At 43.3% G+C, this 17,250-nt stretch overlaps 1 protein-coding gene across 3 annotated transcripts in view; it reads right to left on the reverse strand.

Annotated features, from left to right (window-relative positions):
• The window catches only part of LOC141144847 (MARVEL domain-containing protein 3-like), a 79,073-nt gene that overhangs the window by 23,865 nt on the left and 37,958 nt on the right, over window positions 1-17,250 (reverse strand). For all 3 annotated transcript variants that reach the window (XM_073630924.1, XM_073630925.1, XM_073630926.1), the window contains one exon: window positions 14,866-15,050. In XM_073630924.1, coding sequence (XP_073487025.1) covers window positions 14,866-15,050 — 185 coding nt within the window. The remainder of the gene's footprint in view (window positions 1-14,865; window positions 15,051-17,250) is intronic.

The raw sequence follows: 17,250 nt of genomic DNA on the forward strand, positions 1-17,250 counted from the left end.
AGCTGGACATATAAAGCCCTCCCCATCCATCAGCTGTTGATGAAAAGAGGCAACAGCTGATTATGGTTAGGGAGGGACGGACACACTCTAGCCCCGGGGGGCCGGCTAGAGTGTGTCCGTCCCTCCCTAACCATAATCAGCTGTTGCCTCTTTTCATCAACAGCTGATGGATGGGGAGGGCTTTATATGTCCAGCTTTAGCTCACACCAAGCGTCATCTGCTGCAGACAGGACGCTATTGGTGTGAGCTGCTGTGTTATACGGTTAGTAACTTATTACATACTTATGGACTTAGACCTCTTTATTGACATCCCCAGCCATTACCCTATCTGTTACCTGTCTTGCTCTATTTACTTCATCGGTCACCTGCTATGTTCTATGGTTCTTCCTTCCTTTACAATACACTTAACGATCCAGTCTTTTCTCCACTAAAATCACAAGCCATTTCTGCTACTTGGATGTCCTTTACTTTTCTCCTGTTCTCGGTTTCTTCGCCTACTTTCTTTCTTTATTCCTCTCCCTTTCATTTTCCCTTTCTCCCCTTTTTTCCCCCCATTTCCCTTCCCTTTCTGTTTTTCTTTTTCTTCCCCCCCCCCCCCCCCTCCTTGTTTTTCCCTCTTCCCCTCTTCCCCTCCTACTTCCCATTCCCAAAAAAACCCCGTTTCCCCCCCCTTCCCCCCCCCCTCTCCTTTCCCCCCCCCCTTCTTTTCCCCCCCCCCTCTTCCCTTCCTCTTTCCCCCCCCCCCCTTCCCTTCCCCCCTTTCCCCCTTTCCTTCCCCCCCCCCCCCGTTGTTTTTTCTTTTTCCCCCCCTTCCCTTGCCCCTCCTTTCCTCTTGTCTCTGTTTCTTTTCTTTTCCTTCCTTCCTCCCCCCCCCCCCCCCCTCCCCCTTTCTTTCTTTATCAATCAGGGTAGTGATATATTTTCTATTTCCATGTTGACTCTCCAGTGATCTGGGCCTTACCTGATTCACACCCACCATCAGCCACTGTCCTCCATACTATAGGCGGACCAGGTAGGATACACTTTTTTGGACTTTCCATGTACTACTCTGGCTGTTCATATGCATGCACATTTTTATATATATATTTTCATGACTTACAGGACACACATTCGGCCCCAGTGTGATCTCAGATCTAAACTGCTATACGCCCTCGATTAATGGGCCTCTCTTTCCATTGGAAGGAAGAATAAATTACTTCATATATTCATACCTATCCATTTCCACCTTGACAGTGGCTATATGAATATTTTTGCTATACTCTACTAAAGCTCTACACACTATGACCGGGGAATGCGTCTGACGGGCAGTATGTGTCAGTACATTTATGTTCTTTTAAACCCTTTCTGGAATGCATAAACCAATATCTATAGATACCATTGTAAGTATAAACAGAAAAATATATTTATACAGATTTTTGCAATTATAGGTTTTCTGTTCATGATTTCTATTGTGTACTTACTATGTTTATGTTATATATACCATTTCCCATATAGATAATTCTATTGTAAACCCTACAATCACCCCTGAAGAAGGAGGCATAAGTAACTCCGAAACGCGTCGGGTACTAATGTATTGGTATTACTAGTGTTGTATCTATGGAACTGCATTCCGTGTTTTTAATTATGTGATTGTGTGATATTCACTCGATGATTTTTTGTAATAAATAAACTGTTATTTACTTTATATATTCTTCCAAATGTTTTTTTGAAAGTGCCTTTAAAGTCCACTAGGGGATTTCCTTTTGCTTCAAATTCTATACAAACACTTTGCTCAACTGAAAAAAAAAAAAGGATTGTAAACTGTTAAAGTGGTACTTAACATTTTGCAGGTGCCAGCAATGTCAATCAAAAGTATATCAGATCTGATGGGGATCCAGTCTCTCAGTTCCCTATCAAGTTCAACTCACCCAAATGTGCTAAGGCTATAGGGACTAGTTTCTGATTCCATCTGACACCTCTGTGACTCAGTATCCCCAGCCCCTTTGCCTACATTTAGATTTTGCCTGGGAATCTTCTAGTCAACAGCTAAATGGGGTCGGTGACAGAGCCCTGTACGAGAAACTGTCATTCAGGATATCTCAGCATAGACATTCCCCATTTTCAGTACTGGCATTGCTGAAAGAACAAACAGCAATCTGCTTATAAACTGTAACTGTGTATATGAATTAAACCCATCTATCCAGCAGGTGGTGCTGCAGTATTATAGTGCATTATCTATGGTAAGGTAATCAGAGGAAGCACCATCCTTATTGTGTTATATGCACTTGTTTGTGTTCTCTTCCTGTTCTATGATAAAAGGCATGTAATGTCTGTAATGGCATGTAAAGGGCATTCTTGTTTACTTTTCCAAGGTTTCTGTTTATTCATCATTAGCTTTTGTATTGTTGTTTTCTTAGATTTTAAATGTCCTTTTTTGATCATGCAGCCAATCATGTTTGTATCTCGATTGAATTTATGTCTGTCCATGTATGGTGTTTCACCTCTCCAAGTAACTCTGATTATCTACTAATTGGCAAATTAATGATATGTGGTGAGTGGAGGGGTTTATACACTATATATTGTGGCATTTTTGTACATCGCATATGTAGTGAACAAGGCCACAAGGCTGAAACACGCTTACATCTGCTGTCTGTGTCTTTTATGGAGAATCAATACATTTTGAATATTTTAAAAAGCAAGCAAGGAGTTGCGGATCATGTTTTCTTATGGGACAGGAAAGATAGGCAGGCAAAAGCAATTATACGTTTACTAGTGGAAGATGACCAGCTTATCTACATAAAAAAAGAGAAAACAGCCAAAAGGTACAGTGATACCTTGGTTTGCGAACAGAAGAGTTCACAAAAATTTGGTACGCATATTCCGCTTCAGTTCACGAACACTAGCCGCAGCCATCTTCCCTGCTCTGACATGTTCATATTGAGAAGAGCAGTGCAAGATGAGAGTCTTAGGCGAACCAGTCCACACAGACAGGGGTTTCTACCCCCTCACTACCATGAGGGTGAGCTCACTTGATTTGTAAATCATGGAAAAACAGTTCATTATGAATTCTACAACTTTATCATGCCCTCAGATGATCTTTTCCTGGATGCTAATTTCTGGCCCATAGATTAGTCATTTAAATTGGGGTTTGGGATTGTTTCAAAGGATTAAAGAGGATCTATAGTTTTATTTTTTTTATTTTTAGATGTACACATGAAAGAGGTCAGCTTAATGTAAAAGGCCGTATGTAATATATGGTATAAGCTAAATTAACACGTAATGGTGCCAACAAATATATATATTACAGTGCAATACAGTGTGAGTAGAGCTGCACCTTTTTCAAGTGAATCGTGAATAGAGAGTACCCCCCAATGAAAGTACTATGGGACTTTAAGGGCAACTGACAAATATCAGAATATGAAAAAATAGAAATGTATTTATATAAAAGATGTGGTGCATACATCACCGTGGGTACAAATACATAAAAACCAAGAGCAGAAAAGGATCATGTGAAATACAGTTTCTTCAATATTGAGCCCAAAGCGTTTCAGGACTGATGTAGAGTCCTTTCTTCAGGGGAATTCCATGTGAAGTATTAGTGCTATAGAACATTCTACAATAGGAAGGGGAGGCCTAGGAACACACACTACAGACAGCGCAGCAACCATCCAACATCCAACAATACGTTTTTCTATATGATGGCTTTCTCTGATATTGGTTTTCATTTTTCCTATTTTGGGACATACTCTAATTGTTTTAAAGCTATAACTCTTCTCATAATTGGGAATGTCATGGAGAGGTTTTCTGCCCAATTGCTGTTGCTGTCTTACTACGACACTAACCGTGGTTATTATTGAAACCCTCTTTGGGGAGCTTAGGCTGTCCACTGTCTTATTTGGACAGCTATAAGTATAAGCCATTAAATGCCATATGACTGTGATATAAATAGAAAAATCCAATTAATTTTATTTGAACAAAAACATAATTTGTGAAACACATCACTTAATCCGTTACCCCTACAGTGTATGTACAATCATGTGTTTATGGAAAAAAATGTGTTGTTCTTGCAGAAACATTTTTGTTCCTTGAGGCACTTGGCAAAATCAGCAGTACCATTTAAGTCTGCGATTTGAAAAATGGCCTTCCATCTATTCAAACTTACCTGATGTCTGTTTACACGCCAACCGAGATGATTACTGTCACGGTTGTCACATCTTTTAAAAAGTTTCCCTGTAACATTCGAGCCTTGGTCTACCTCTGGCTCTATATTAGGTGGCACTCATAGCGCAGACCCAGCTTTTGGATCGGTATGTTTTTCCAGACTTTGCTTCAACGATGCTCCAGTATAATTCCTTTATCCCTGATCCTGATTCTGATTTGGAACTGTTTTATTGTAGAATGTTCTTTAGCAGTAATACTTCACATGGAATGCCCCTGAAGAAAGGACTTTATGTCGGTCCTGAACGCGTCATGCTCAATATTGAAGAAACTGTATTTTACATAATCCTTTTCTGCTCTTGGTTTTTATGTATATTTGTACCCACGGTGATGTATGCACCACATCTTTTATATAAATACATTTCTATTTTTTCATATTCTTAAAATTTGTCAGTTGCCCTTAAAGTCCCATAGTACTTTCATTGGGGGGTACTCTCTATTCACGATTCTTCATACCGGGATGTTGGTAACCTCTGGGTTTACTTGGTTAAATTTCTATACTTTTTTCAAGTGAATATCTCACCTTCTAAACAGTTTACAAATAAAATAAAAAGCTTGACGCTAGCTCAAATTAGAAATAAACAATCAATTAGTGCATAATAAATATCAATATAGTGAATCAAAAGATGAGAAAGTCCACAATAGAGATCCAAGTACCAAAACAAGAAGAAAGTGTGTAGCGAGAGGTAATCTTAGTTATCTGCGCGCCACCATAACTTGTGTGGGAGAAATACACACTCACCAGATAACTAAATAAAATAAACCTCATATTAATCAAATCCTTTGGGAAGCAATATACATGATCTTTCAATTAGACTCACTCCTTACATGTCTCCTTATGCTTGTATGATAAAACTCGGCAGAAGCAAAATTATATTATTTATATATATATATATATATATATATATATATATATATATATATATATATATCTATCATAGCACAATATGTTTAATAAAGCAGGTATCAATTGTGATAAAATGTGCACTTACATTTTTAGGTGCTAATAAGTCAGCACCAACATGTACAGTCAGTAGAACAGGAACAACGCTGTTCCTCCAAGTTGCGGCGTGCGTTCCAACACACCGGAAATCAGAACCAAGCATACCGGAAGTGACGTCAGTGCGGGCGAGTGCGCAGCCTCAATGCATTTTGCAATCAATATGTCATCAGGAAGCTAAGGAGTGAGTCTAACTGAATGATCATCCCCTTCTGATGTATATCGCTTCCCAAAAGGATCTGATTAATAGAAGGTTTATTTTATTTAGTTGTTATCTGGTGAGTGTGTATTTCTCCCACACAAGCGATGGCGGAGCACAGATAACTAAGATTACCTGTCACTACACAGACTTTCATCTTGTTTTGATGCTTGGATTTCTATTGAGGACTTTTTCATCTTTTGATTCACTATATTGATATTTATTATGCACTAATTGATTGTTTATTTCTAATTTGAGTTAGCGCCAAGCTTTTTATTTTATTTTTAAACCGTATGTAATATAGATTTAAAATTCTTTTTTGTACTGTACATACATTTCATAATTTTAAAAAAGTTCAAAACGGATTAACCTTAATTACATTGAACCCCATGGAAAAATTTGCCTCAGTTCGCTATCCACAAAAGAAAGAGTCAGAGCAACCACAAAGGAAACTGCAGACACATCATGGAGTGGCACTTTAAAGTAACACAAAGCGGCAAATCATGCGGCTGGTGCATAGACTCTGGTGAGACAAGCCACATGACTAGCGATGAGACCTTCTTCACAAACACTGATTACAGTGCAAAAGACAAAGTTTTCCTAGCAAATGGGAAAAGCATTACCTCAGAAGGTAAAGGCCAGAGCTTCCTTAAATGCATTACACCACAAGGTGGTCACCATAGTATCCTTGTAAAGAAAGTGCTGTATGTTCCAGAACTAGAAGGCAGCCTTCTATCAGTGAAAAGTCTTGCAAAACAACGGTCTCAAAGCTAAGTTCCAGGGTAAAGAATGCACAATTCACAATAATAAGCGATTCCTCGCAAAAGGAAAACTGGATGATCACCTATACAGGCTCATCACCACAGACCAGCAAGCCAATATAGTCTCTAATGACCTACACAGAAAATGTATTCACTTACAGCACAGGCAGCTGAGGCACAGAAGATGAGAACCTATACAGCACATTATAAAGAGAGGTCTATCAGAAGATTTAACAATACTGTAGCGCCTTGCAAAGTGATCATGAAATGCAAGTGCTGTATTGGAGCAAAAGCCACATGTATTCCCTTTCCACGGGCATCTCAAAGAAAAACTACCCACCCCCTGCAGCTTATACACAGTGACGTATGCAGTCCAATGAAAACTCCCACGTCAGGCAGGAACAGATATCTACTGACCTTCATTGATTATTCCAGGTACACAACTACTTATCTGTTGAAACACAAGAATGAAACATCAAAAGAAAACTTCAAGAGTTTGTTGCCATGTCTAGCAACAAATTCCAACAGAAACCAGGAATAATAGGAATAATATGCACCGACTATGGTGAAGAATACATAAGCAAAGAAGTGGCCTCATACCTGAAGAGACAAGGAATAGTGCACCAGACAACTACACCATACACTCCAAAACAGTGTAGCAGAAAAGAAAAAATATACTGTTATAGAAATGGCCATATGCATGTTGTCGGATGCCAACCTACCTCACAAGTACTGGGGAGAAGCCGTCATGACTGCAATCTAACTACAGAACAGACTACCCTCAAGAGCCATTAAAAGTACTCCATTTGAAATGTGGCATTGATCAAAGCAATGTATAGGGCACATCAGAGTGTTTAGATGTAAAGAATATGCCTAGGTTCCAAGTGAAAAGCGATCTAAGCTGGAGAACAGAACCATAGAGGGCATTCTAGTAGGCTACAGCATGCAAACTAAGGGTTACAGAATCCTACACCCAAAAGACTGACAAAGTGACAATAAGCCGTAGCGTTTATTTTGATTAGAGCCCATCACCAGAAACACCGATCCCTGAAAGCTGTGAAGTTACTATGCCCAGCAAACTAGAAGAAAAGGTCAAACAAAGCGAACCTGTGCAGGAATCGGAACAAGAGCTGGAACTCACATTGCCTAAACCAAGTTCCCCACCAGATCCTGCCGAACTGCCTGAAATCAGAAGATCCACTCAGAGTACAAAGGGGATACTACCCCGCAAGCTGTCAGACACTGTCAAAACACACAGTATACTTGAACCAAAATCCTGAGAAGACATAGAAAAACTGCCAAAACATGAAGCCAATAAATTGAGAAAGGCAGCAGAAGAAAAATTAAAGTTACTTCAATAAAATAAAACCTGGACACTCACAGAGCTCCCTCCTAACTGAAAAACTATAGGAAGTAAAGTCAGGCGTAGAAGGGAATATCCACAAATACAAAGCCAGACTAGTTGCCAAGGGTTACTCCCAGAAATTTGGTGAAGATCACGTCCCGCAATTGCCTTACACAGGCAGAACGGGGAAATGCCTATGTAAAAAATGTATTTCCTCATTCTGACAGGAGGCATGACAGGGATATACTGTTCCCAGTGGTCGGGAACAGTAATGGCTGTAATATCCCAGTAAGCCCATCCCCCCCCCCCCCCCCAGTTATAAACACTCATAGAGAACACAGTTAACCCCTTGATCACCCCCTAGTGTTAACCCCTTCCCTGCCAGTGACATTTACACAGCTATTACTAGTAAAAAAAGAATAATCAAAATGCCATAAATCTATTCCCTATTTTGTAGACACTATTATTTTTGTGCAAACCAATCAATATACGTTTATCGCGATTTTTTAAACCAACAATATGTAGAAGAATATATATATATATATATATATATATATATATATATATATATATATATATATATATATATATATATATATATACCTAAACTAATGAAGAAATGTGTTTAAAAAAAAATGTGGGATATTCATTATAGCAAAAAAGTAAAAAATATTGTTTTTTTCTTCAATATTGTCGCTGTTTATTTGTTTATAGCGCAAAAAATAAAAAATGCAGAGGTGATCAAATACCACCAAAAGAAAGCTCTATTTGCGGGAAAAGAAAGGACATCAATTTTGTTTGGGTGCAGTGTCGCACGACTGCGTAATTGTCAGTTAAAATGACGCAGTGCCGTATCGCAAAAAATGGCCCGGTCAGAAATGGGGCTGAAGAGGTTAAGCAATCTGCACTGATGTGGAATGAGAAAGTGAATGAAGTGCTTACTAGAAAGGGATTCTCAAGAAATAAAGCAGACCCCTGTCTCCACTCTAGGAATCAAGAGAACAGATGGATATATACCCTTATCTATGTTGATGACATTATAGCCTGTTTTGATCAAGAAGGGGATTACAATCAGATAGTTCTCAAGCTGAAAGAAAATTTTGAAATCAAAAAGAACTTGGGAACATTAGCTACTTATCTGGGAATCCAAATAGAGAGAGAAGATGGAAGTTATCTTCTTAACCAGTCTCAGAAAATCTCTGAAATCTTGGAACAATTCCATATGCAAGATTCAAAAGGAAATTATACAGTGAGAACGGAAAGTATTCAGACCCCCTTAAATTTTTCACTCTTTGTTATTTTGCAGCCATTTGCTAAAATCATTTAAGTTAATTTTTTTCCTCATTATTGTACACACAGCGCCCCATATTGACAGAAAAACACAGAATTGTTGACATTTTTGCACATTTATTAAAAAAAGAAAAACTGAAATATCCAGGGCTTTTTTTCTCAGAGAAAATGTGCAGGAACTCACCCTCTGTCCAATTCTCCGCCCCAACCACGCCCAAACTCCGCCCCAACCACACCCCCAGACACACCTTCCTTAGAGGAGAGAATTACAGCGGCGCCAAAAATTGTAATCAGTTAAGGCTTAGAACTGTGTATCACATAAGGCAAATTCTCCAAAATCCCCCCCAGCTCTCTTCATTACAAATCCACTCCTAGCTCTCCTCTCATCACAAATCCCCTCCTAGCTCTCCTCTCATCACAAATCCCCTCTTAGCTCTCCTCTCTGCTGACCTCCCCCTCCTCCACATACATACTTTCTCAGCTCCCCTCTCATCACAAATCCCCCAAGGCTCTCCTTTGTGTACAATGCTCTCCCCTCTACTAAACACACATAAATTGACCTCTCTCCACATATTCCCCCTCCCCCACACAGTGCACTCCTCTCTGAATGAACTCAGTCTCTGCAAAGCTTTCCCTCATTGTGACAGGTCCCTCACTTCTTCTGCCATCACCGCTCTCCATGGTATGTGCAGTTTTTTTTCTGCACAGTGCAGTGGACCGGAGAGCTCCCCTACTGTAGCACAGAGCTGAGGAGGTGTTTTTAGGGCTCCTCAGCTCCGTACTACAAAGGCTGAGTAGCGGCAGCAGGCAGGGATGGAAGCTTCCTCCCAAATCACAGCAGGAGATGAAGGTTGGGACCCGACTAGTGATCAAGAGCAGCAGCCCTGATTGTGCAGCGCTAGCACAGAGAAGACAGTAGAGGAAGTGAGCTCTGCAGAAAACTTCCTCTACTGACTTCAGTATTAAATGAGGCTGGAGAGGAGAGGGCTGCCAAAGTAGACATCCCGCCCTGACAAAGCTCATTTCAGGGTGGTGGCAAACTAATTTCAGGGAGGTGGCGCGGCACTTCGCGACGCCCCCCCCCCCCCCCCCCAATTTAACACATCTAGAGGATGATCGAATGAAATGGAATCAGTATACACAGGTTTACTTCTTCTGAGAGATATTAATGGAACACTCTAACCACAATGACCACTTCAGTGATTTGAAGTGGTCAAGGTGGTAGGAGTCAGTATGTGGGATGGCATGAATATACCAAGGTGGTCTAATGATTAGCTTCTGTCTACACGGAGGGCTACACAGAGATCAATATTTGGCCGTTCCCTGCTAAACTGAATTTTGATGTGTGTACTCAAGTTTACCGAATTCCTTGCTGGTTCCTCACAGTGCCTGTGTATGTCTTACTGATTATGGTCACACCCCATAGACAGAAAGAACAGAGTCTTTCACTTAGGCCGGTTTCACACTGGGGCGGTGGGTACGTCGGCGGTAAAATGCCGCTGTTTTTAGCGGCACTTTACTGTCGTTTTAGCTGCGCTATTCTGCCGCTAGCGGGGCCGCTGAAAAAGGGTTAAAAGTGCCCCTATGCCGGCGGTATAGCCGCGCTGCCCCATTGATTTCAATGGATGCTACTAGCAGGACTTTTTTTGGCGTCCTGCCAGCGCACCGCTCCAGTGTGATAGCCCTCGGAGCTTTCACATTGGAGACAGAGCAGCGACTGTTTCATGTCAGTTTGCAGACGCTATTTTTAGCACAATAGCGCCTGCAAAACAACCCAGTGTGAAAGGGGTCTTACCTGTTCCTGAAAACGCACACACACCAAGATTGGATTTTTATTTTTTTTTAAACCTGGAGTTGGGCTGTATTATGGAACCACATCCTTTGCTGTTATTGCTCAAATTCCTGAATATGTTAGGAATATACTGGGACTTTTCAGGTGCTACAGAGCTACAGAGATATTCTATATACACATATATTAAACAGAATGATTTTGTGAAATGCATCCACCTGAAAAGTCCCATTATATTCCTAACACATTCATGAATTTTACTTTCACCAAACATGTCCTGCTGAGGTACAGGACAAGTTTTCAGCACAGATTTATACAGTGTGGAAGGCACAAAAATAGGGACTCACAGGAGAAGAATGTCATCTGTTATCCAGCCTGTTATCTTACCTATCTTGGAAAGCTCCAATGACTGACTGTGTTCTTCTGTTTGCTCTGTCCTCCCTGGGGAGGAGGGGGGAGGGTGCAGACAGGAACACAAGACAGGCAGAAATCAGCTTCTCCTTTCTGGACATTGCTCTGCAATGCTCTCAAGCCATTCCTCCTTATCCATGGAAGCAAGGGGATGGGGTTTTGTTATCTGAACAGTGGCATGTCCAGGCTGTGGTGTAACACTCCCCTCCTCCCTCCCTCGCTCAGCTGTGTGACAGCACTAGTTGTCAGTGCTGCACTGACATTTCACATCCTCAGCTCCTCTCCTCTCTCCGCGCCGAATATTCATAGCTTCTCCAGAGCCAATGAGAGAGGAGAGGTGTGGATTGAAGGCAGGGGAACCAAGCAGGATCGGAAGATTATACTACAGCAGACAGCCTGACACCGCCCCCATCCTGTGATCTCACTGAGGATCGCCCTGCCGGGAGATCGTAGGGCACTCATGAGAAGTTGAACTCTGCCAAAGGTTCCGGAACGCAGTTCCGGTGAGTTACGGCTGAAAAAAAGCCCTGGAAGTATCACATGGTCCTAAGAAATTCAGACCCTTTGCTCAGTATTTAGTAGAAGCACCCTTTTGATCTAATACAGCCATGAGTCTTTTTGGGAAAGATGCAACAAGTTTTTCACACCTGGATTTGGGGATCCTCTGCCATTCCTCCTTGCAGACCCTCTCCAGTTCTGTCAGATTGGATGGTAAACGTTGGTGGACAGCCATTTTTAGGTCTCTCCAGAGATGCTCAATTGGGTTTCAGTCAGGGCTCTGGCTGGGCCATTCAAGAACAGTCACGGAGTTGTTGTGAAGCCACTCCGTCGTTATTTTAGCTGTGTGCTTAGGGTCATTGTCTTGTTGGAAGGTGTAAATCTTCGGCCCAGTCTGAGATCCTGAGTACTCTGGAGAAGGTTTTCGTCCAGGATATCCTTGTACTTGGCCGCATTCATCTTTCTCTTGATTGCAACCAGTCGTCCTGTCCCTGCAGCTGAAAACCCCCCCCCACAGCATGATGCTGCCACCACTATGCTTCACTGTTGGGACTGTATTGGACAGGTGATGAGCAGTGCCTGGTTTTCTCCACACATACCGCTTAGAATTAAGGCCAAAAAGTTCTGTCTTGGTCTCATCAGACCAGAGAATCTTATTTCTCACCATCTTGGAGTCCCTGGGGTGTTTTTTAGCAAACTCCATGCGGGCTTTCATGTGTCTTGCACTGAGGAGAGGTTTCCGTAGGGCTACACTGCCATGGCCTCCGACTGGTGGAGGGCTGCAGTGATGGTTGACTTTCTACAACTGTCTCCCATCTCCCGACTGCATCTCTGGAGCTCAGCCACAGTGATATTTGGGCTCTTCTTTACCTCTCTCACCAAGGCTCTTCTCCCCCTGATAGCTCAGTTTGGCCAGACGGCCAGCTCTAGGAAGGGTTCTGGTCGTCCCAAACATTTTCCATTTAAGATTTATGGAGACCACTGTGCTCTTAGGAACCTAAAGTGCAGCAGAAATTTTTTTGTAACCTTGGCCAGATCTGTGCCTTGCCACAATTCTGTCTCTGAGCTCTTCAGGCAGCTCCTTTGACCTCATGATTCTCATTTGCTCTGACATGCACTGTGAGCAGTGGCAGAACTACTGCCATAGCAACCCATGCAAACGCTATGGGGTCCGCAGCTGCTATGGGGCCCGGTGAGGATGACAGCACCACTGTGCCCCATACAGCGTGACCTGTGCACACTGCAGCCAGGGGAAGAGAGAGGAGAGGAAGAGGCCAGCTGTCCGTATCAGCTGTATAGTGTGATTGCTCGCTGTAATAGTTTTAATTAGAACTTCCAGTGTTTCCGGGGCTCACGTCACATAGCTCCACCTCTTGGCCCAGTGCCTTTGATAGACAGAACGCCGGTCCAATGCGGGATGTGTGACGTCATCAAAGCGTCAGGCCAAGAGGTGGGGCTATGTGACGATGACCCCCGGGAAGACGGGAAAATCAAATGAAGGCTATTACAGAGGGCAATCCTGCTCTCTGTTGATCTGGGTGGCTTGCCTCTTCCTCTGCACAGGTGAGGCTGTATGGGACACAGGTCACACTGTATGGGACATGCTGTATGGGACACAGGACACGCTGTATGGGGTACAGGTCACGCTGTATGGGGCACAGGTCACGCTGTATGGGGCACAGGTCACGCTGTATGGGGCACGCTGTATGGGACACAGGTCACGCTGTATGGGGCACAGGTCACGCTGTATGGGGCACGCTGTATGGGACACAGGTCACGCTGTATGGGACACAGGTCACGCTGTATGGGACACGCTGTATGGGACACAGGTCACGCTGTATGGGACACAGGTCACGCTGTATGGGGCACAGGTCACGCTGTATGGGGCACGCTGTATGGGACACAGGTCACGCTGTATGGGACACAGGTCACGCTGTATGGGACACGCTGTATGGGACACAGGTCACGCTGTATGGGACACGCTGTATGGGGCACAGGACACGCTGTATGGGGCACAGGACACGCTGTATGGGACACGCTGTATGGGGCACAGGTCACGCCGTATGGGACACAGGACACGCTGTATGGGGCACAGGTCACGCCGTATGGGACACAGTACATGCTGTATGGGACACGCTGTATGGGGCACAGGTCACACTGTATGGGACACGCTGCATGGGGCACAGCATTGCCACTGATCCCAGGAGTCCTAGGATTCCTAGAGGTTTTCTGTCTATTGATGGGTCCCCTCACCTCCCCAGTCCATGGTGTGCAGGCAGTGAGGAAATGATGTGCTGTAACCTTTAGAAACCAATCAGTGAGCAGTAATGATGTGCACTAACCTCTTGCAACCAATCATTGAACGGTAAGGATATGCAGTAACCTCTAGGACCCAATCAGTGAGCAGCAATAAATGGGCAGTAACCTCTAGCAACCGATTAGTGAGTGGTAAGGGTGTCCAGTAACCTCTAGCAACCAATCAGTGAGCAGTATTGATGGACAGTAATCTCTTGCATCTCTGGGTTTAATACTGCTTTAAGTGAAACTTCAGATCTTCTTATACCTAGTGATTAATCATAAGAGTTCCAGAATTCAGTGATGACTTTCAGACAGACTATTGATCCGTCATCCTTGCAAATCTGAATCCTGAAATCTTCCACCTGCCAAGCATTTCTAAATCCTTATGTATATGTTATTTCACACTCATTCCTGCCACCTTATGAGTCCTCATAATTACATGCAGAAAAATGGGTTTGGAGCTCTCCACTGCCTTCTGGTTTACCGGATCCTGTGCATACCGAGGGAACAAGTCCAGTGATACAAGAACTACATGAATGCACTGCTTCCTCCCACTCTGTGTAGTTGGAGGCACAAGAGTCACAATACTGGACTATTTAGTGATGTAAGCAAAATAAATTATCAAAAACTATTTTATAGTTTTCTAAAGGCTGCAGATTATTTACTCTTTGTTCACTCTAATTACTATACTAGTGGAAAGGCAATATTAATGGCAGACCATACATGGGGGGAAATTTCTTTCCAGCAACCATGGGTTGAAGCCGTCTTTGCTGGAAGAAGATGCAGCCGCTAGCGATAATCGCAAGAGAATCCAGCAGACTGATTGCACCCGAGTTGGTCGATTGATCAATTTGGTACATTTAGCCTGCCCATTAACAGTTTGAATCGCGGCCGGTTCCTGCTGAACCAGCCGAGACTTGAACCGTGTATGGCCAGTCTAAGACATACAAATAGCAGCATTTAGTCGTTTAGGTCAGTAAGAAGCAACATTGAAGGTAAAGTATTTAAGGTAATGTAAAATATTTAGCAAACTGAAATCTTTCTTCAATAACAATTGTATATAGTCAGCATAAATACCTCTTCTTGAACATAGATTGGAGCACTTTTCTGAGAAGGTCCGCTTCTCCACATGACTTCTGGGAGTAGAATGATTGTACTGTGAAGGTGGTGGTCTAGGGGGTGGTCTACCGTGCCTTGAAAGATGGTCTGAAACTGTTGGTGCTCTAGAATTTTGGCTTCGTACTGGTGTCTGTGAAGACAACCTGCATACAAAATACACATAAATGTTTTTTTTATCTAAGAGGCATTTTGAAGTTCTCCCTTAAAGTGGCTGTAAACCTCAGGCATGAAACATGAACAAAACACATCCTTCTATACTGTGTGGATGTCTCTATTCAAAGCGCTGAGTGTGATTTCTCTCTGCTAACTTGTTCCTCTATTATCTGCATTAGTCACTTCCGAAGCGGTTCCCGACTCCAAGAGATAATTGGTGATGGGGAAGGAGAGTGCCAGCACACAGCATCCCCTATACCGTGAGGAGGGGGAAGGGGTGTCCCTTTTCTCCAATCAGGGCTCAGAGCTCTCGTCATTGAGCTGTGCAGTGTGAGACTTCAGATCTCCACCCCCTACTTTTTAAAGCTGAGAGATGCTGTGTAAAATGTGCGTTTTAGAAGGCTGTAGAGAAGAGAGGGCTGCAGATAAACAAATCCTCCTACATAAATTGTATCACCTGAGGCCAGTCGCTTTACTAGTTATATATAAGAGTATTTAACCACTTTAAAACTAAAACATCTTAAAAATACAGTAAAACTTTGGATTGAAAGTGTTTTGTAAGACAAGCAAATTTTTTAAATAAAATTTTGACCTGATAAACGAGCGATGTCTTGATATACAAGTAGTGTCATGCCACAACTGGGTATAAAAGAGAGATGCCTCTAAGTGTAGCAATATGGTTACATTTAATAAAGGCACAACATTTACCAGCTCACGTGGTTGATGATTAAAACAGGCACGTCTAAGTATGCAGGCATCTGGGGTAAAGCTGTCCACATAGACCAGTGTTTCTCAACCTTTTTACCTTCGAGGAACCCCTGGCATAAAGTTTGAGATCTCGAGGAACCCCTGAAATAATGTTCACATCTACAGCTCACGCAACATTGGTATGATCAGCGAGCTGTTGATAACAAAAATTATTTGTAGAAAAAGCATTAAAAAAAGAATAACATATTAAAACAAACCTATTTAACGTGAAACTTGTGCTTTCTTTTCTCCTGCAGAGCTGATCCATTCAGGGGATGTTACATGGGGCAGAGCACATTACATGGAACAGAGCACATGACAGGGGAAATTACATGGGGCAGAGCACATTACAGGGGACATTACATGGGACAGGGGACATGACAGTGGACATTACTTGGGGCAGGGCACATTACACGGGGCAGAGCACATTGTATAGGGCAGGGCACATGACATGGGGCAGGGGGCATGACAGTGGACATTACATGGGACAGGGGACATTACATGGGGCAGAGCACATTACATGGAACAGGGCACATTACATGGGGCAAAAAACAGTACATGGAACAGGGCACATTACATGGGGCAAAGCACATTACATGGGAAATTACAGGGGGCAGGGGACATGACATGGGACAGGGCACATTACATGGGACATGACATGGGACAGGGCACATTACATGGGACATGACATGGGACAGGGCACAAGGCAGAGCACATTACATGGGACATGACAGAGGACATGGGACAGGGCACATGACATGGGACATGACATGGGACAGGGCACATGACATGGGACATGACATGGGACAGGGCACATGACATGGGACATGACATGGGACAGGGCACATGACATGGGACATGACATGGGACAGGGCACATGACATGGGACAGGGCACATGACATGGGACATGACATGGGACAGGGCACATGACATGGGACATGACATGGGACAGGGCACATGACATGGGACATGACATGGGACAGGGCACATGACATGGGACATGACATGGGACAGGGCACATGACATGGGACAGGGCACATGACATGGGACATGACATGGGACAGGGCACATGACATGGGACATGACATGGGACAGGGCACAAGGCAGAGCACATTACATGGGACATGACAGAGGACATGGGACAGGGCACATGACATGGGACATGACATGGGACAGGGGACATGACAGTGAACATTAAATGGGACAGGGGACATTACATGGGGCAGAGCACATTACACGGGGCAGAGCATATTACATGGGGCAGGGGATATGACAGGGGACATTACATGGGGCAGGCCATATTACATGGGGTAGGGGACATTACATGGGACAGACTGTTGGGCACATTGTGGGGGGACACAGCTGGGAACACTTCAGTACCAGCTTTCTTCTTCTGGCTTCAGAACTCATTTCATATCTCCTTCAGTGGCATGCTGTTCCCC

The sequence above is a fragment of the Aquarana catesbeiana genome, linkage group LG05 (assembly GCF_042186555.1).
Source record: "Aquarana catesbeiana isolate 2022-GZ linkage group LG05, ASM4218655v1, whole genome shotgun sequence".
Lineage (NCBI taxonomy): Eukaryota > Metazoa > Chordata > Amphibia > Anura > Ranidae > Aquarana > Aquarana catesbeiana.